This window comes from Hylobates moloch, unplaced genomic scaffold (genome assembly GCF_009828535.3).
Source record: "Hylobates moloch isolate HMO894 unplaced genomic scaffold, HMol_V3 SCAFFOLD_11, whole genome shotgun sequence".
NCBI lineage: Eukaryota > Metazoa > Chordata > Mammalia > Primates > Hylobatidae > Hylobates > Hylobates moloch.
Genome location: NW_026652286.1, coordinates 35,472,413 through 35,493,052, shown reverse-complemented (window position 1 = coordinate 35,493,052; position 20,640 = coordinate 35,472,413). Strand labels below are relative to the sequence as shown.

General features: G+C 48.2%; 1 protein-coding gene across 16 annotated transcripts in view; it reads left to right on the top strand.

Moving 5' to 3' along the window:
* MICAL2 (microtubule associated monooxygenase, calponin and LIM domain containing 2) overlaps positions 1-20,640 on the top strand; it is a 249,417-nt gene that overhangs the window by 102,270 nt on the left and 126,507 nt on the right. For 15 of the 16 annotated variants that reach the window (XM_058446993.1, XM_058446991.1, XM_058446992.1 and 12 more), the window contains 11 exons: positions 849-965; positions 2,321-2,422; positions 6,075-6,230; positions 9,056-9,156; positions 13,049-13,306; positions 14,492-14,607; positions 15,470-15,596; positions 16,266-16,356; positions 17,517-17,664; positions 19,029-19,228; positions 19,829-19,935. In XM_058446993.1, coding sequence (XP_058302976.1) covers positions 849-965; positions 2,321-2,422; positions 6,075-6,230; positions 9,056-9,156; positions 13,049-13,306; positions 14,492-14,607; positions 15,470-15,596; positions 16,266-16,356; positions 17,517-17,664; positions 19,029-19,228; positions 19,829-19,935 — 1,523 coding nt within the window. Of the gene's footprint in view, positions 1-848; positions 977-2,320; positions 2,423-6,074; positions 6,231-9,055; positions 9,157-13,048; positions 13,307-14,491; positions 14,608-15,469; positions 15,597-16,265; positions 16,357-17,516; positions 17,665-19,028; positions 19,229-19,828; positions 19,936-20,640 lie in introns of those variants that run through there. The other variant, XM_058446997.1, reaches the window with a different exon arrangement.

The following is a 20,640-nucleotide window of genomic DNA, read 5'->3' as shown; positions in this document are numbered from 1 at the left end:
CCCCACTAAGGCCCTGTTCTACCACCACCACCCTCCCCCAACCACCATGTCTTCCCCCGTTCTGTTTACCTCTGTTCCCTCCATTAGAAGGTGTGTTCTGTATCTCCTGTGCCTAGCATGGCACCTGACATAGTATAGATGCTCAATAAATACTAAGTAAGTCAAGACCCCCAAATACAGAAGGGCCCACAGAAAGTTTAAAACTTCTCACTCTGCAGAAAAGTATTTGGAGGCATACCCATTTGTGCTGAATGGCAGGAGACAAAACAGAGAAATAAGATTCCACTCACTGGGGGAGTTTTGAAGTGTGGGTAAGCGATGGGGAAGCATGACCCAGCTTTGTGGGGAAAATTTCCTACCCACTCCTCACCACTGGATGTCTAAGAGCTGAGGCATAGGCCCCATATAATGAGTCACTGATCACGGTCTTCACTGAGGCCCTTTACTCTTCATTTCGTCAAACCCAGAGCCCAGCTGGGGAAGGAGGCTGGAAAGACAGAGCTTCCCTTGTTACAGCATCATCTAGCAGCTAGAACAGGGTCTAGAAATCAGACAGATGTGGGTCCACATTCTAGCTTTGCTCCGTGTCGCCTTGAGCAAGTCACTTAACTTTGTTAAGCCTCACTTTCTCATCTACAGAATGAGAATAATAACGATTCCAAAGGGCTACTGTAAGAGTTAGATGAGAAAACATAGAGCTCTTGGTGCATAATCCCACTCAGTAATGATCGTTGTTGGTATACTGCTGTGCTCAAAGGTCACTGAGCAGCAGTGATTATGTAGCATTCTGCATATAGGTGGTATTCAGGCATTGCTGTGACAGTTCCTCTCTCCTTCCTGCCTGACAGGTATTCGCCAACTACAGCTCATTCTATTCAAGGTGGCCCTGATGCTGGGAGTTGAAATCCATGTGAATGTGGAGTTCGTGAAGGTTCTAGAGCCTCCTGAAGATCAAGAAAATCAAAGTACAGTATAATTTTCCTTTTCTGCCTAGAAAGCAGATACTACAAAATAGAAATCCCACTTGCTGCTTCCAGAGGGTGTTTCTGTAAGAGTTATTCTTATTGGGAGCTGGTTGGCATAACGCCACTGAAGGGTATTTTACTGTTTTTTTGACCATTGCTATGACTTTAGGTTTGCTCTTTGGCTCCAAGGGGATTTATGATTAAGCCATTAAACCTATAATTTGGTTACCCTGTCCCAAGGGGATGCTACTTTGGCAAAGGAAATCTAGTCAATAAGTAGGACAGAAGACATAGATTTGGTTGTTTGGTAAGGTTCATTCACGTGTTCTTCAAGCTGTGTGTGTGTTTAACACACATATATGTGGTTGTACTTGTACCCATGGCACATTTTAAAATCCAGTAAAGTGAAGCTTCTAGAGCAACTGTGAAATAAGGTTCAAGATGTTATTTGGTATATAATACTCTTAACCATATTGAGGTATCATTTATAAACTATGATATTTGCCCGTATAGGCATATCATAATGTTTCTCTTTTTTCCTTTTAGCATGTCTGTTTAAATTCTTATCCCTTACACACACCACGTTCAGAGTTTATTCAGGATGCCTCTGCATCTTACTTATTATTAAAATTATCTACTGCCTGGGAAGGGCTTTGAGTTTGGGACCAGCTTAGTGTCGGAGACCTTGTAGTTTCCTGCTTAGGGTACATTTCTGATTTCTCCTGTCCTCTGCTCAGATTATTTGAGAATTTAAGGGAGGCTTTAGTTAGCTTTTGGAGCAGGACAGCATTCACTATTTGACATTCAGAGACTGTGTACTCTTAACCTTTTCCAGACCTCTAGTGGACATTAAATCTTAATTATCCAGGCTTCACCTGAATTTTTTTTTTAAATAAAAGACAGTGTAGTGTACACCAGAACATTTTGAGCATACAATAGAAATTAAAACTGGTTTCCTTACACCCTACATATCCTTTTGGGTCTGTTTAGCAATGAGAGGCACTGAAGAATGTGGGAGAATGTGAACAGAAGATGGTGGATTCTGTTGAGAAAAATAAGGTGCAAATGAGAGTAGTTTATGGAGCATTGAGGATAGACTCCTAGCGGAGGCCAACAAAACCAGGCATGGAGTTGGTGTTGCTGGTTTACTTCATCCTGGATTGAACTGACACTCAGGTCAGAGGACACCAGATTAGAGAGTGAATCTGGACTGCTCTAGCCTTTCCCCTGGAGACTCTCACTGTGATGCATAGACCTGGCTGCACTGTCCATTTCTCACAGCCACCACACGGGGGGTATAATCATTCTCTTCCCACCTCTCTCTGCCAACTCATCTCATTTCTCTGTCCTGGTAGAAATTGGCTGGCGGGCAGAATTTCTCCCTGCAGACCATTCTTTGTCGGAGTTTGAGTTTGACGTCATCATTGGTGCCGATGGCCGCAGGAACACCCTGGAAGGTGAAGACGACTCTTCTTGGTGTGGGAATGGGGGGATGGGAATGGGAGAGGGTACATTGGGGAAGAGTTGGAGAAAGTGGGCAAGATGCAGATGCCAGAGCTGGATGGAGGTCTTGATAGGAGGGCAGACCATCCTGTCCCTCGTGAGGTAGAACAGCCCATCCACCTGTGGGGTGGGCAGTTCAGGGGACAGCCATCTCATTCCATCTGAACCTCGGTTTTCTCAACTGTAAGATGTGGATCACAGAACCCTCTCAAAGTGTTGTTATGCGGGCTGGGAAAGGACTGGTATGTGAAAATGCTTTATAAAGATAAAGCGTCATGGGGGAAAAATGAACATCCATTATTGAGCACCTCCTGGTATGTGAGCCATGGTGCCGAGCACTTTCATACTTACTTCAGCTAAGATAAACATTTTTATAATACTATTAATGGTATTCGCTTACTTTCAAGTGTAATATTATTTATACTTGAAGGAGGAACTCACCTCTTTTTGTAACTTTTAAGCACACCCACTGCTGGGCAGGCAGGTATGTCTTGCTAAACTTCAAGGTAAAAAGGCCACACTTCTCTGAGTTCTAAAGCTGAAGCATAGCATCTTTCATGGGGTAAGATCCAGTCAGTTTGTGAGAGAAACCCCATTGCCAGAAAATGCTTCCGTCCCCTCCACCCCGACACCAAGACTGATCCATCCACAGGCTGTACTCATTGATATTAACCATGCTAAATTGAGACCACGGGTTATAAACAACATGGCCCCAAATAGGGCAGTTCTGCTTTTTGAGCCTTGCCCCGTCAAGAGCCACAGGCTGCAGATGCCTGACTGAGAGGATACGTCACTCTGAGGATGGGACATGCTCCCTGGAACAGGGCTAATCTTAGAAAACTCAGGATCCGTGGGCCGCCTGGCTCAGGACCTTCCCATCTGCCACATAACTGGGGCTGTTTGCCACTCCCCTTTCCCTTTCCATACCCACCTCCCCAACCATAGGTCATCAGTATCTGACAGGGAATGTTTAAGCTGACAACTTGGATGTAGTACTGTTGGAATTTTATACTTGGTAAAAGTGTAAGTTAGAATATTTGAGAATCCAGGACCCATTGTCAGCTTGAGTATAGTTGGGCATTTCATGAACATGGAAAGAAGGGTAGAAAGTGATGGAGCCATTTGAGCCACTCAAGGCCAAATGGGTAAACTAGAGCAGGGCTTCTTAGTATCAACACTGCAGACGCTTGGGGCCACACCATTCTTTGACACACAGAGTGCCCTGTGCATTGTAGGGTGTTTAGCAGCATCCCTGGCCTCTGGCCCCCCAGACACTGGCAGCACCCCCAGGTGCGACAACCAAATATGTCTCCACACATCGACAAGTGGCCCCTGGGAACAAAATCACCTCCAGCTAAGAAATGCTAGATGAGAATAATGGCCATTTCTGACCCTTTTGACAAAGGTCTAATGAAGGACAACTTAAAAGAGGACTATTGAATAGAAACCCAAGGTTGTTGGCCAGGCGCGGTGGCTCACGCCTGTAATCCCAGCACTTTGGGAGGCTGAGGTGGGTGGATCACCTGAGGTCAGGAGATCGAGACCATCCAGGCTAACACAGTGAAACCCCATCTCTACTAAAAACACAAAAAATTAGCTGGGAGTGGTGGCACGTGCCTGTAGTCCCAGCTACTCGGGAGGCTGAGGCAGGAGAATCCCTTGAACCTGGGAGGTGGAGGTTGCAGTGAGCCAAGATCGCACCGCTGCACTCCAGCCTGGGCGACAGAGCAAGACTCTATCTCAGAAAAAAACAAAAAAACAAAAACCCCAAGGTTGTCACTAAAACGGATTTTTGACAGATGATTGAGAATCAGCGTGAGGCTGGAGTACATGGTGAGCAGATGTGTGGGGCATTCCCAAAGGTGGCTAAGGAAAGGTTATGTCTGGAGGTCTGCACCTGTGTGACAGGCACCTGGCGTTACACAAAGTACACAGCATGCCTGGGGCAGGGGCACTCAGGAAAGGTCAGATGACAGCAAGATGGGGGACTAGGAGGGAGACACACTGTTGAAAAGTGACTGTCTGTTGTGTGGAACCCCTATTAACCTCAATCTCAATAGGGAAAGTACCAATTCAAGAGGCCAAAGAAGAGACCAAGAGCTAGCAAAATAGACATGGGGTTTTATTAGGGATTCACAGGGGACGGAGTCCAGTGGCGGTGGGTTGGACAGGAGACCCGGCTTCCCTAAAGAAACGGTCTAATGGCGGCGGGCTGGACAGCACAACAGCCCAGTGGTGGCAACCTGGGCAGGAAAACCACAACTGTTTGCAAACAGCATGCAGTTTATTCAGCATTTTCACTTAACACCCTCCTCTTAACCTCCACCTGGCAACCTTCATCCAACCCAGAACTCAGGGCCTGGATCCCCCTGCATGGTCCATGTTCCACAGGATGGGCCAGGAGCTCAAATGTCCCTCATAGACAAGGAAGAAGTCTCGGGGTTGGCCACTCCTGGATTCCCCAGCTCAGAACACACATTCAGGTGTATCAGCCATACAGGGTCATTCTAAAAGTGTGCTTCAGTTATTGCTGTTAGGTGCGTTTACCCTGCACCAGCTGCTGTGATCCTCCGTAGCACTGCCATTCAAGAGCAATTTTAATGTAAATCATTGAAAACAAGAATTAGAGCACTAAGCCTGGGCAACGTGATGAAACCATGTCTCCACAAACAGTTAAAAAAAAAAAATAAGGCAGTCATGGTGACACATGCCTATTGTCCCAGCTACTTGCCGGCTGAGGTAGGAGGATTGCTTGACCCTGGGAGGTCGAGGCTGTAGTGAGCCATGATGGCACCACTGCTTTCCAGCATGGGCAACAGAGCGAGACCCTGTCTGAAAAACAAAACAAAACAAAAAACGAATGAGAGCTAGAATTCCATTTATTCATTTATATATGCATTGCAGGTGTACTAAGTGCCAGTTACTGGGAACTGGTACACTATTTTCCTGTTTTCAAAGGACACCAGTCCTATTGGAGTAAGCTGGGTCCCACCCTACTCCAGTATGACCTCATCTTAGCTAATTACACATGCAACGACGCTATTTCCAATAGAGTCGCATACTGAGGTACTGGGGTTAGGACTTCAACACATGAATTTGTGTGTGTGTGTTGGAGAGGGACATAATACAACCCCAAAAATTGGAGATACGAAGAAAATTTGTTAAAATCCCTGTCCTGCAGGAATTCAATGTAATCTACTTTTCAAGGGGGTCGGGAGCAGTGGCGCCATGAGAAATGCTAAGAGTAGTTTTAATCCTATAAATTCAAAGTGCATGTGGGTCTCTCATGAGTGTATCTAGCAACAATGCCTGACACATCCTTAAAAGAGTGCATCCTGTGACTGCCTATTGGGAAGGATCGCTTTTCCTTTCGTTTATTGAAGCCTAACCAGGTCCTATAGATTTTAGAAACGGACAAAGTCTCACTGACTTTTAAAAGCCTTGGGAGAAAACCTCGGTATTTCTGCACGCTCCTGTCCGCTAGAGATCCAGAATCCTGGTTTCACTGGCCTGGGAGGCATCTGGGAACAGCTCTCCAAATAATCATTTTCAGTTTTCACACCAAATCCAGAAGATAGACCCACTTTTTCGTTTCTCCTCATGCAGGGTTTAGAAGAAAAGAATTCCGTGGGAAGCTGGCGATTGCCATCACCGCCAACTTCATAAACAGAAACAGCACAGCAGAAGCCAAGGTGGAAGAGATTAGCGGCGTGGCTTTCATTTTCAATCAGAAATTTTTTCAGGACCTTAAAGAAGAAACAGGTGGGACCTTCACCTTTCTCCCAACCAGGCCAAGGTCTAAAGTTTGCAGTTTCTAAAGTGTGCAGAGGTGTGTGCTGGCTTTCTGGGCTCTTGGGCCTCGAGGGACTCACTCTGATAGAGTGGAAGCAACGATTTTCCCTAGGATAGTGAATACAGACAGGATTCCTTCTGGGACAAGAGAGATTCTTGAGGGAATGTTCTGGATGTTGTACATGAAAGGAGATAGTGGACATTTGCTGAGTGCTCATTACATGCCAATTTCTCAGTGTTGTGGGGTGAAAAGTGGAGGTTGACACGATCCTTCCCACAGTGGCTCCCTGTCCAGGAAGGGATATCTGTATAAACCATCCTAAGGCAGGTGGCCAGCACCGCACCCGAGGTCAGCATGATATTTAGGGAATGCTGAGGATGGAGCCAGTCACCTGTGGATGGTTCCTAAAGGTTCCCAGGTGATTCTGTGCAATGCAGCACTGCCCTTCCCCAAGAGGGACATCCGGATATGCCCAGGAACATAACCTGTACTGGCACCAGTTGTCACCCAGCCATGGGCCTAGAGGATAGGAGGTATTGATTCATTCACTCAATATTTATTAAATGCCTACTATGTGCCAGATGCTGTTCTAGGGCTTGAGAATGAGCAGTGAGCAAAACAAAATCCATCCCTCCTGGGCTTATATTCTACTAGAATAGATGGTCAATACACAAATAAACCAGTGACTCATCAGGTGGTAAAAGGGACGGTAGAGAAAAACAGGGTGAGGGGAAAGGGGAACGAGTCGCCTGTCTCCAATTAAGTAAATTCCAGATACTTTTCCTTCCTTTTTAACCTGATTAAAAACACATATTTCTCCTTGAAAAGCAATGTAACAACAATGTTAAATAAGATCTGTATATGGAAAATAAATCATCCGCAATCTGACCGCCTCACACGGGAATAGTCTTCAGACTCACCTACTCCTTTTCTGTAATTTTCCACCAGCGTGCTTGCTTGTTACGTGACTGTAGCTTAAATCGCAGTGTCCACACTCTTTAGTCAGCTTTTCTCATTCAGTGTCACATTCCAAACATCATCCTCCTGGTGGTCACTTTTAGGGGCTGTGGAATATCTCATCAAATTGATGTATTGTCACTGCCTAAGCATTGAAACCAGGGATTAGCAAACTACGGCTGGCCACATGGTTCTATACTGCCTTCGAGCTAAGAATAGTTTTATATATAGGCTGAAGAAAACAATCAAAAGAATATTTTATGACACATGAAGTTTATTTAAAATTCAAATTTCAGCATCCATAAATAAAAGCTGATTGTCGCCCAGCCATGTCCATTTCTTTACATGACTGTTGATGGCTGCTTCTACCATGAGAGGTCATGAAAGAGACCACAGGGCCCATAGGCCAGAAATATTTCCTAGCTGGTCCATCACATACACACACACACACACACACACACACAAACTTGCTGACCTCTGATTTAGGCCTTCCAGTTATTTACTGTTACAGATAACACTGCTTCTGTTAAATTATTTCTTTAAGATCATTTCCTAGGAATGGCATTAGTCGTTGAGCAAGATTGTACCTCTCACTGGCCAGGAGGGTATGTGCTCCACTGCACAACCCTCTCAGTTTCACCTCCATTGCATTATTTCATTAAAAGCTTGAATATTTCCTGCAAGTATATGGTGTCCTTTTGAATGCTTTGAGAATCCTCCAACCCTCCCTTCCCCTAAAAAACCAAGAAAATACTTAAGTCACTCAATATAAATGAGAGCAGGACATTGAGTGTGTTTTTCCACGTTTCAGTGAACTTCCTTTAAACTTTGCTGTGATTGTCACCTTCGGCCATTGTTTCACAACAGTGCCCTCAGACAGTGAGAGTCATGACCTTCCTCATTCTCCTGGGGGCCCTCTGCATTGATGCCTGTTTCCTATTTAACCTTAATACAGGTGTTCCTATGGTTACCCAGCACGCCTTGTGTAAATGCTGATATGTCGCCATGTGCCTGTTCCTTTCTCTCCCTTCAAATAAGCCAGTCAGCCTCACACTTGAGTATGAATTGGCATCACCTAGAGCTTGTTAAAGCCCAGCATGCTGGCCCTATCCCCAGGGTTTCTGATTCAGTGAGTCTGAAAAAGGGCCCTGATAATTTGCATTGCTAGTATGTCCTCAGGTGATGCTGATGCTGTTGGCCAGGGACCTCCCTTTGAGAACCAGGGAGCTAAGCTCTCACTGCACAGCATGGTTTTAAATGCAGGAACTTAGTGTGTAAAACGTCTTGTGATTGGTGGAAAGCACAAAAAGATACAGCCCAGCCTTCTAACCTGAGTTGTTCCTACCACTGCCCTTGGGTTTTCACATACAAGCCAGGAAATGGTAGAAATATTCCTTGGCATAGTCATTGGAGAATTCCCACAGTTCTATGCCGCTATGGGTGCATGGAGGGCACACTGGACAGGACTTGGAGCTAGATGCTCTGGGGTTCAAATCCCAGCCGTGTCATTGCTGAGCTTCTGTGGCCATGGCCGGCACTTGGCTTTTCTGCACAATTACTCGGCTCTAACTTATAAATACTGGCCCACAACCCCTACAGACATTGTGAGTTTTAACAGGAATAATGCCTCTATAGAACTATAGAAGCTAGCTGCTTTGACTTGGGTAGATTCTAACACTCTGTCTTGTCTTCGCCAGCCTTGTGTGCCTTAAAAACTGGTCTAACGTGAATATTCTGCAGATAAATAACAAGACCAATAATGAAGCAAAGTACAGGTCCTGGCGCACAGTTGGTGCCGAGGAAGTAACGCTGAGCTTGTGAATGCTTCTCTTTTCAGGCATAGATCTTGAGAACATTGTTTACTACAAGGACTGCACCCACTATTTTGTCATGACAGCCAAGAAGCAGAGCCTGCTCGACAAAGGTGTCATCATTAACGTACGTACCTCTTGGCTGCGATTTCCCGACTTCGCGACCTGGGCTGGTGACATCGGCAGGTGTGAAGGCAGATGTCATCCTGCCAGAAACTGAGCGAGGGGAGGAGGGGGGAAGGTGCCACCCGCTCACACCCTTCTTTTTCTTGGTGTTACATGAGTATTGGATAAAGAAGCCCATGCCAATATGCACAGAGAATTTTCTGCAGAGGGACGTGTGCTGCTGTGAGACCTTTACCAGGTGTTAATGTGGATCGACTGAGTCTTTTCCTTCCCAAGTCTCATCCAGCCTTGCCTCTTCTCTGGGAGATCACATGTCATTTGGAGGCAGATGGGGGCTCCTTTTCCTAATGAGACATATGCATCCTTTGACTTGTGAATTTCACGCTGTGGACCCTTGTCACAGTGTGGGGGAATTTCATTATTCATGCAGTCAAAAAGACTCGATCTGCATCTTGACTCTGCCACATACCTCCTCCAGACTGTGGGCAAACTGTTTATCCTTCCTGAACCTCAGTCTTCTTATCTACAAAATAGGAATGATAGTTTCTGCCTGAAGGGGTTCTTGGAAGGAGCAAATAGAAGATATATATAGAGCACCTGGCACAGTGCCCGGCAGAGGGTGGGTTTGTTGATTCCCTCCAAACAACTTCTCAGCCTTGTTTGCACACTGGCTGTTTTGTCCTGCTGGCTTCCTGGCCTCTGCTTCGTGGCTTTGCGACCTCATGCTTAAGCACAGAGCAGGGTTGGAAGGAAGAAACATGGAGTAGTGGGCCCTGACTGGAAGCTTCTTCGGCCAGGTGTACAGTCCTTCCAGATCCCCTGTTGTTGCTGCCGCTGTCACTGCTGCTGCTGCAACCTCAAGATAAGGATCACACTGCCCAAGTTCAGCCTGCTGTCTGGGTGTCGGCCTGGAGCCCAGGCAGCATGGTGGCCATTCATTGCTGCTTGTCAAAGAAGAATGCAACTATCTTCTTTCCTGCGTGTGCTGGCAGCTGGCTGGGTGGCATTAGTAACCCAGCCGCCCCGTGGGCCTTCTCCACTTCAGCTCAGGTCTTTGCTGAGAGCCTGAGTTGTGGACGGAGGCTGTGAATGCGGGCTTGGTGAAGTGGGCTGAGCACGCCAGCAGATGGGTGGGCGATGGGCTTCAGCAGTGTCCCACTGCTGACTGTCAGTCTGGGAGTGGTGGCATCCCCTTCTTCCCTCTGCCTCACAGAAGTTGCCTCCTGAAGTTGCCGCCTTAGTCTGAAACTGGGGGGTGCAGAGGTGTAGGGGTAGCGGGCACCTTTGCAGAGGAGAGGTTAGGCAGGCAGGCAAAGCTTGACGGGTTTTGTGGTTTGCGGAGCACCCTGGCCTCCCGGGATGCTAAGGGCACCCTCAGGTCATCCCAGGTGTCGGCTCATGGCAACTCGCTTCCCTGGCTGTTGTCAAAGCCCCTCCAGGCCCACGCTTGTCTTCACCAAGGCCTTTCTTTCTCCTTCAGAGGCCCCTGGGAGCAGCTCCTGAGCTGGTGCTGAGGAGCCTCAAGGTACAAGATGGGAAAGAAATTGGAGGCCACAGGCTGGACACCTGATTGGAACAAGAGCTATAGCCTGAGCCTCCAGGTGTCCAGCCAACTTCCTGACCCATCTTCCCTGAGCCGCTCAAATTTACATTCTTCTCTTGCTCCCTGGAGGAATGGCAAGTTTTCTGTTTTCCTCTCCCTACATGGATCCGCATCTTCCTATAGCCACACAGAAGGTGCCAAGTAAATGTTTGTTGAATGAATGACTGACCTCTGGACAAGAGGTTTTCCTGCTTCCCCATTGATTCCAGCTGATCTCTGGGCTTCTTTCCATGGCTACTGAAGGAAGAGTAAAGTTTCTCTTCAAGCAGCCGTGCCTCTGGGCTCTCAGCTGTATCCAGCTTTCTCTTCCCCACTAGGAGGATGTCCCATCCCAGAGCCTCCCTGGACCCCTGCCTCTGCTGGCCCACACATGTGTGGGCTGGGATTCTGTCCTCCTGTCCTTGTCCTCATCTACTCCCTATGGTTTTGCTCTTACTTCCATCCCCCCACTCATCTGGGACCCTCCAGCCGCTAAGAGACCCCACAGCAGCCCTAGGCCATTAGGCTTCCAGCCAGCTGTAGCCTAGTGTCTTCCCTTTGCTGGGTCCCCATGCTCCTGCATGAGGCGTCCACGCCAGGCACTGTCTTCATTGTGTAATGGCACCCACTCCATCTTAGGGATGCTTGGGGCATGTTTTGAGGGGGGGTGTTTGAGACTTCTCCCTTCTCTCTTCCCCCATCTCACCTCCACACCTTCGGAGAGAGAAGTGATCATGTGACCGCAGAAACAGGGATCAGAAAGGAAATCAAATAGCAGGAATTCCATCCTGGACACCGGGGCCTGACAAAGAGCTCTTGAACCAGTGCTGGATGCAATTTGGGCGGTTTGGTTTGGATGGGGAAATATGAGTTTCCAGAACAGGGTATTTGAAATCATGGCTACTCAGAAAACTGAGGCAGTGGTCACTCTGGCTGTAGATGCAGCACTCTGTGATTGTCAAGACCTTTGTAATTGAGGGTGCCTTGGCTGGGTCCAGGATATACTTCATCATAAGCCATATCTGGAGCCAGCATGAATTACAGGGACAGGAATTCCCATTTGTCAGTCACTTCCCACATGGGGCTAGGGATTTCGTGTGTACACTCATTCCATCTTCTCACGTGGCTCTGTGAAGTTGGTTTTGATATTTCCTTTTTACAGATGAGAGACTGGAGACTCTGAAAAGTTAAATAACTGGCCCAGATTTAGTTAGTAAACAGCAGAGGTGGACTTTGGCCCATTGCTCTCACTGGCCCCAGAGCCTGTGTTCATGTTACACACTGGTCCCCTCCCACTCCAGGTGTCTGTACTTTTTGTGTCACCTTTGAGAAAGGTGGTCTTTTAGTCTCTTTAGCCACACAGTGAGCAGCTTGGACTCTAGGGATACACTAAACTTGCCAGCTGTCTTCAATCCCGACATCCTGTGTTTCATTGTTAGTGTCCCTCCAGGATGGATATTCCAGTCCTCACAGCTCAGGGCCCTGCACTCCCCATGAGAGAAGCATAACAATTAGCACCAAAAGCAAGCTACTGGGGAGGCCAAGGCAGGAGAATTGCTTGAACCTGGGAGGCGGAGGTTGCTGTGAGCCAAAAATCACACCACTGCACTCTGGCCTGGGAGACAAGAATGAAACTCCGTCTCAAAAAAAAAAAAAAAAAAAAAAAACTAAGCTCTGAGAGCCCTCGGCCCATCAAGTAAAGGAGTCACTGATTTTGGAAAGTGTGAGAGGTTACCCATTTTCTTTTTCTGGTCTTGTTTGACCACTAAACATGGCATATTTGGACCACACTCGTTTAGCTGAGTTTATTATAAAATCACACTTTCTGATGGCTCCTTTGTCTCTTAATTGTACTGAAAGTTCTCATGAGAACCAGCCCTATGAAATGTGCTCGTTGTTTGCTCCAAGACCATTATCAAGTGCACTGTTCATTATAACTCTCAACGCGCCCTGTTGAAATTCTTACGTGAGACAGATCTTTTAGAATTTAATGCCAGGGAAAAATTACCTCCCCTGAGGAATTTCTATGCTTCCTTCTTTCTGATAAGGAGAGCTCTGGGGCATATCACATTTCCCTTTTGCCTTGGATGCCAGGAAGCTCAAAGCCAAATTTGATGCTTAATCACAACCGTGTTAACCCTCACAGCTGGCTGATTTATTTCCTCTTTATTCCCTTGGCCCTGGTTTTTGTATGTCTTTTCTGACTAGCCTCACTGTATAGACCCATTCCAAGTCCTTTCGCCAAGAGGTGGGTATGAAGGCTAGCCCATTAGAGGGGGAGGTTGTTGCACTGTGTTTTCATCTTCCCCAGGACTACATCGACACAGAGATGCTGCTGTGTGCGGAGAACGTGAACCAAGACAACCTGCTATCCTATGCCCGGGAAGCTGCAGACTTTGCCACTAACTACCAGCTGCCATCCTTAGACTTTGCCATGAACCACTATGGGCAGCCTGATGTGGCCATGTTTGACTTTACCTGCATGTATGCCTCAGAGAACGCGGCCCTGGTGCGGGAGCGGCAGGCGCACCAGCTGCTCGTGGCCCTTGTGGGTGACAGCTTGCTTGAGGTACTGCCTGCGCTCGGAGCCCCCATGTTTCTCTACGAGACAGATCCCACATTTGTATTCTGGCAGGCAGTATCTGCTGTTGTGCAGCGGGGAGAGGACAGGCTCTCAGCCAGTTGGCAGGACTCTGCCAAGCTTGTCCCGGCCTCAGAGCCTGTCCTGTTGCTGCATTCAGAGGAGGCTTTTCTGCCTCTGTGTGGTTAGGAGAGCCTTCTCTTCTATCTCCTGGCTCTTTTGCACTGACTTCTTTGATGAAGTACAAAATCAGGCAGGCCCGGTCTAGGCCACATGAGCTATCCTTCTCAGAGTGTGTGGACCCTCAGCTGGGCCAAGACTTCTTCCTCATGTGGGTGGCCCTTTGTGGCCTTTGAGATCACACAGGGTGCAGGAGAGGCCTATGGGCCCCAAAGTCTCCTTTCCATTCATAGCTTCCCTGCTGAAAATTCTTCCCAGAAAATCTGCAAGGGTACAAGGATCCTTAGATTAAATGAATGTTTTCTGAAAGGAGAAAGTTTTCTCTTTAGTGTAAGCACTGATTATGTATTTATTCCAAGTTAAGAGTCAAATTCCAAACCATGCTTTGGGTGCTCATGGAGCAGATTAGTCAGCACTTAGCTTGGTTGACTTAGTCCTTGGGCACCATTGTGCATGGACTTGAACCTAAGACCCTTGGTTGAGCCCTCAGTGCCCATCCTGCTTCTGGCCCAGACTCCTTTCCCAGCTTGGTTTCTCCCTACCCTCCTCCCATGCTCCATGTTATACCCAGAACAGACAGCTGTTCTTCCATCAGGCGCCAGCATTTTCCAACCACCATGCCTTTGCCCACACCATTCCCAAGTAGCTCAGGATCAGAATCTCATCCATTCATTAAAATCAGCTTAATGCAACTCTTAAGAAGCTTATTCTGATTTCCATCCCCCTGTCCTAGGATGGGAATTTGTCTCGCCTTTTCTGAGCCTTAAAGCAGTTTTGCTATGCCTGCATCATAGCACCCTTTACATTTAACTTTCTGCTATGGTTATTTGACCTTGTGGTGAATCCACATAGGTAGCAGGGTCCCTGCCCTGTCACCTCTCTGTCCGTCCAGTACCCTGCACAATCCTGGCAATCAGTATGTGCTGGGTACAATGAGATCATAGACTGGGAGTCATCAGAATCAACTGGAATTTTGCACATTTTCTTTTGCAGCCATTTTGGCCCATGGGTACAGGCTGTGCCCGTGGCTTCCTGGCAGCCTTTGACACGGCATGGATGGTGAAGAGCTGGAACCAGGGCACCCCTCCCCTGGAGCTGCTGGCTGAAAGGTAAGCTTTGACAGCAGGGCTCCTAACTAGGGGGCAGGGCCACTCAGGCAGGAAAGGGGGCAAGATTAACCCTCAGGTGGCTGCTGGATATACCTGGAGTCTCTGCCTCCTCCATTCTGCCTTCCCATGTGTGGCCTGATTTGATCATCAGCATCCCCAAGGATGTTTTCTCCATCACTGTCTGACTCTTACAGTGACTTTCTCTGGGGGCCAGGACCTTGGTCCCTGGATGACAAAGAAAAATCTTCATCTAGGTTGGCCCTGCAGCTGGGGCTCCCCAGCATCGCTCATTCACCCAAGAGCCAGAGAGGTTTATTTAAGGGAATCTTCCAAGGCAGTGCTGAGTCTCCTGTGCTGGATGGGGGTTGGATTCTCTGGCTTTCCAGGCCTCTCCCACCGCTGAGATCCTGGGCTTCTTCCCAGACCCCTGCTGCTGGCCACGTGGCTGTGACAGCTGGTGGGTGGGGGGAGGTCAGGGCTGGCGGGCAGAGGCAGGCCTCTGACAATCTTGGGTGTGGAAGCCTGTGGTCGTGGGGAGCAGGCCGCAGGAGGCAGCGTGGCTGAGCATGGTTATGGCAAAGCCACAGGCCACCGTGCTGCCAGCCCTGCGTCCCTCCCCTCTGCCTGGGTGGAGGAGCCCAGCATCCCCGTCACCCAGGCGCCCCTTTCCTCTTGGCCCCTTTGACCTTCTCTCCACTTTGCAGATCTCAAGAACCAGGAGTGTCAGGTATTTCAGGGAAGGGTTTAGACAAACATGTCCAGGAAGCCCTTGAGCCAGAGGAAGGGGAAAGTAGGGAAGGGTGGGGAGAAGGCCTGAGGTGGCAAAAGTGATCCCTGACCTCCAGGCTCCGCCTCCCTCCAGGGAAAGTCTCTACCGGCTGTTACCTCAGACAACCCCAGAGAACATCAACAAGAACTTTGAGCAGTACACGTTGGACCCAGGGACGCGGTACCCAAACCTCAACTCACACTGTGTCAGACCCCATCAGGCAAGTCCATTGCTGGGGCCCTGTCTGAATCACTCTGCACTGAACAGTGGGAAGAGGCGGTGGGGAGGAGGTCACATTAAATTTTGGTCCATTCCTGGGACTGAGGCCACCAAGGCCTGCTGGCCTAATGGTGGGACCAGTTCTTCTACCCACTCGAGTCAGCATTCTTTCTAGCCCACAGGACAGAACTAGAACACATATGGGGGAAAAGATATATATGTATCTGTGCATATATTTACATATATTGTCACTATGCATATGCATTGCTGATCTTACCTGTCTCAAATAATCTACTTGGCCAAATATGCTCTCTGCATACCACCCTTGGTCCTGGGGTCCATTTCTTCTTCCACTGATTTAAAGCCACCAAACTCTCTACCTCTTTGGTCAATAGAACAGAAAATTGTGTGAATTTTTTAAATTAGCTAATTGTATACACACAGATTAGCTACACACACTCCCACTTAGTTTGCCTGCATCTGGGTGGAGGATTGAGGCCCATTGCTCTATGACTCAAGTTGCCTGCGTTCCCTTGCCGAAGGTCATGCCTCCCAGCAATAGAGGAAAATGGTGGCAGGCACTGAATTGGGGGGGGTCGAGTTTAGGGGCCCTGAGACTAGGATTTGGGGGAAAACTGGTGGGCAAGCATGTTGTCTCTCTTGCTCATAGGTGAAGCATTTGTACATCACTAAGGAGCTGGAGCACTACCCTCTCAAGAGACTGGGCTCACTGAGGAGATCTGTCAACCTCTCCAGGAGGGGTAAGCCGCCCTCCTGGGACCCTGGTGGGTGGCTGGGAAGGGCTTTGAGGGGAGGAGTCCTGCTCAGTGGCCGTGGTGACACAGGCTCTGCAACCAACCTTTACCTATGTGGCCATGGGCAGGCATCTCTCCTCTTTGTACTCCAGTTCCTCCTCTGTAAGTCCAAGAGAACCCCTGCCCAGAGAATCAGTATGAGGATGATAGGAGCTAGTGTGTGTCAAGAGCTTCACACAGTAAACGTGAACCGGGGGATTATTTCACTGGGACTTGTTCTTATTTTCCTGTTGTTTTCCTGCATGGGGGCCTTGTCCCCTTAAGTAGATAATGAGCTTAATGCACTTCGCCCTTTTCCTGATCATCCTGGGCCTGGCAGTGCACTGGACACAGGGCCAGTGCCCAACACAGGGATATGGGATGGTTAAATGAGGAACCCGCAGCACCCAGCTCGGCTCAGGATGCTCTCCTGCTTGGAGACCTCTTTAGCTACCTGTGCCTGTCCAGACTTTGCCTCCTCTCCTTCCTTAGGCAAACTCAGCTGTACTCCTCCCTCCCCACCACGCACCACGACATGCCCCACTGCTGTGATAAACCACTTACTATAATCAACCATTTTACTGTTACACAAACAAAGCAGGTTTTTCTAGATTCTTTGCCACCGCACAGTCCTTTCTGTCTTCCTGGAATGACTTCTTCCGTCTGATAAGTTCCTAGATGCTCTTAAAGAATAAGCTCAAACGTACGTCCCTATGACACTTTTCTTTGGAGAATTCCCCTCCCAGAGCAGACTTGGGCAAACCTGCTAATGTGTTCCCACAGCCCCCTGTTTCTCCCTCCATCACAGCACTGTGTCATTGTCACGCCCTCTGTGACTGTCTTCCCCACTAGATGAGCATATTGTTGGCAGGGCCTAAACACAGTAGGTCTTGGGGACTCTGCTGGAAGATAACATGCTTCCTCTCCCCTCCCGCCATACTCTTGACCAGGCCCCCAAGCAGCAGTCCTCAGGGAGCTGCACCCATGCCAATGGCCCCCTGCCGTGGCCCCTTGCCTTGGGGCCGCTCCTCCTGGTCCCCAGCCGTGGTGGCAATGAGAAGGGATCGCCAGGGCAGACTGTGTGAGATTCCTGCAGAGCCTCACTGCCTGCGCTCTCCTTCTTGCAGAGTCAGATATCCGGCCCAGCAAGCTCCTAACCTGGTGCCAGCAGCAGACAGAGGGCTACCAGCATGTCAACGTCACCGACCTGACCACATCCTGGCGCAGCGGGTTGGCCCTGTGTGCCATCATCCACCGCTTCCGGCCTGAGCTCATGTGAGTCTGGGGCCCAGGCGGGCCGCTGGAGACAAGGGATGCCGAGGCCATTCTGCTGCATGCAGAATCTTCATTACTTGGTTCAATATTTCTTTCTGTGTTTTGATTTGAGATTTTTCTTAACATTTGTTCTTTTCCCATTGCACTGATTACTCTGTCAGCAATGTGTTTGATCTGTATTCCTAATATGTGAGGATAAAAATTGGCTCAGGCTTAGTGATGGCACTCTTGACACCTCACTCCCCGCTACCCTTCCCCCCCGACCCCCATCACCATACTCTTTGGAAATTTGAGCATTCACACTTTGGAGCTCCACCCTCAAGAGAGGAGTATGGGTCAGACCTAATTCCAGGGACTAGTTTGAGGGTTTTATAGAATTAGGTTTGAGACCCAGATCCATAAGCTGTGTGTCCTTGGGCAAGCCACTTACTTTCTCTGAGCTTTAGATTCTTCATCTACAAATTAAAAATAGCAGCAGGGCCATTGGGGAGATCAGGTTATGTTTGAGGAAACACTGTGATGCTAAAGCATGATGCATCTGTATTTAAATCAGCAGGAGCAGAACTTCACAGCCAGGTGCAAATCACAAAAAAGGCTGACAGCAAACCTACCCAAGGGCTAGTAATTGGTACTTTAGGAAGCGAGGTGGCCTTAAGAGGATGGACTCTCCTTTTTTTTTTTTTTTTTTTTTTTTTTTTTTTGAGCTGGAGTCTCTTGCTCTGTTGCCTGGGCTGGAGAACAGTGACGCAATCTCAGCTCACGGCAACCTCCGCCTCCCAGGTTCAAGCAATTCTCCTGCCTCAGTCTCCTGAGTAGCTGGGATTACAGGTGCCCACCACCACACCCGGCTAATTTTTGTATTTTTAGCAGAGGTAGAGTTTTGCCATGTTGGCCAGCCTGGTCTCGAACTGAGCTCAAGTGATCTGCCCACCTCTGCCTCCCAAACTGCTGGGATTATAGGCATGAGCCACTGTGCCTGGTCTCCCTTTTTACTTTATATGCTATGTAACTTGATGTTTTTTACAAGATGCCCATTTTACTTTTGTAATTAAAAAGAAAAAAAAGGATATATTTAAAAGTAAAATAGCTCATAAATGTTCTCAAGAGGTTTAAATCATTTTCTGATGGCTTTAGCCCAGGCAGCAATAACGTCATCATGGCCCGAGTCTGATTTTGTCCCTTCCTGACCAGTGGAGTGGTGGGTGAGAACTGGGGGTAGGGGCTGGGGTCACTATTCCTACCCTGTACCCTGCCGACACCTGGCAGAGTGTCACCTTCAGTGCTCCTTACCACCTGAAGGTGCTCAGCTCGCCACACCTCTGCCTCCTCTCCCTGAATTTCTCTACTTTGTTTTGATTCTCTAGCAACTTTGACTCTTTGAATGAAGATGACGCTGTGGAGAACAACCAGCTCGCATTCGATGTGGCCGAGCGAGAGTTTGGGATCCCTCCAGTGACCACAGGCAAAGAGATGGCGTCTGCCCAGGAGCCTGACAAGCTCAGCATGGTCATGTACCTCTCCAAGTTCTACGAGCTCTTCCGGGGCACTCCACTGAGGCCTGTGGGTAAGCACCTGCACAGAGATTTTGCTTGGCCCCTTGAGCCAACTCTGTCCTTGTCTCTGAGTCTGGCTGCTCCTAACACTGGTATGGTCTGTTCTGGGGCTGCCCAGTGTGTTCCCCTTGACTTTGAGGCCAAACAGGGGTGACTCCACTCACCCAGCCCCTGCGCATGTAAGTGGATCTGTATGCCATTTACATCTTGAGTTTGGGGTGAGAGAATTATTTTAGAGGGACCTGGTTACAATGACACCTCCTTTTTTTGTTTTGTTGCCCAGGCTGGAGTGCAGTGGCACGATCTTGGCTCACTGCAAGCTCCACCTCCCAGGTTCACGCCATTCTCCTGCCTCAGCCTCCCGAGTAGCTGGGACTACAGGCGCCCGCCACCACACCCGGCTAATTTTTTTTGTATTTTTAGTAGAGACACGGTTTCACTGTGTTAGCCAGGATGGCCTCGATCTCCTGACCTCGTGATCCGCCTGTCTTGGCCTCCCAAGTGCTGGGATTACAGGCATGAGCCACCGTGCCCAGCCAACACCTCCTTGTTATAGGCATACTTCCTGGAGCCAGGTTCCAAATGACAGTTGCACTTTTATTTCCCAACAGATTCTTGGCGCAAAAACGATGGAGAAAATGCTGACCTCAGCTTGGCCAAATCATCCATTTCTAATAACTATCTCAACCTCACATTTCCAAGGAAGAGGACTCCACGAGTAAGTTTTGGCCTGGCTTTGGTTTTATTTCCCATGGCATGTGGATGGGGTATGAGGAACGGAGATTGTCACATTCTCAGTCTGTTGAGGCTAGTAAGTTACATGGATCAGGCGCTCCCGGAAGAAGCTAGTAAAACTCGGATTAGTGACTGAATGTTTTTGGAAGTTCTTCCTGGCACTGTGTAGCTAGTTTCAATGACTTCAAAGTGGTTATAGGAAAGACATGGTAGCGAGCTGATAGAACATATTGGTGAATGCTTTTAGAAGTAAATCAGATCAGCTCTGCTTCCTGAGGGATGAGGATGAAATGAGTTCTCACTGTGCTCAGCAGTTTAGATCTGGAACATGACAGCCATCAGTTTAGTGGCCGAAGTGCATGGTGATGATGCTCCGTTTACACATCTGTTCCATTAATTTGTATTTATTCACTCATTCAACAAATATATATTGGGCTCTCCTATAGGTCAACTTTAGTGCTATATTTTTTGTTTCTGATGAGGGGAGCAAATATACGGAAGTGAATAATATATGGACCTTGCCTTTGAGGAGCTTGGAGCCTAATAAAGAGGTTCCCAAACTTTCTCAACTTATAGCACCCTTAGTGTCTCTGTAATTTTTTTCATGGTGTGCCTATACCAAAATAAATACCTAACAGTTTCACTTATTAAGTAGTTAAGACCAAATAAATAGGAGCATTTTTCAAGT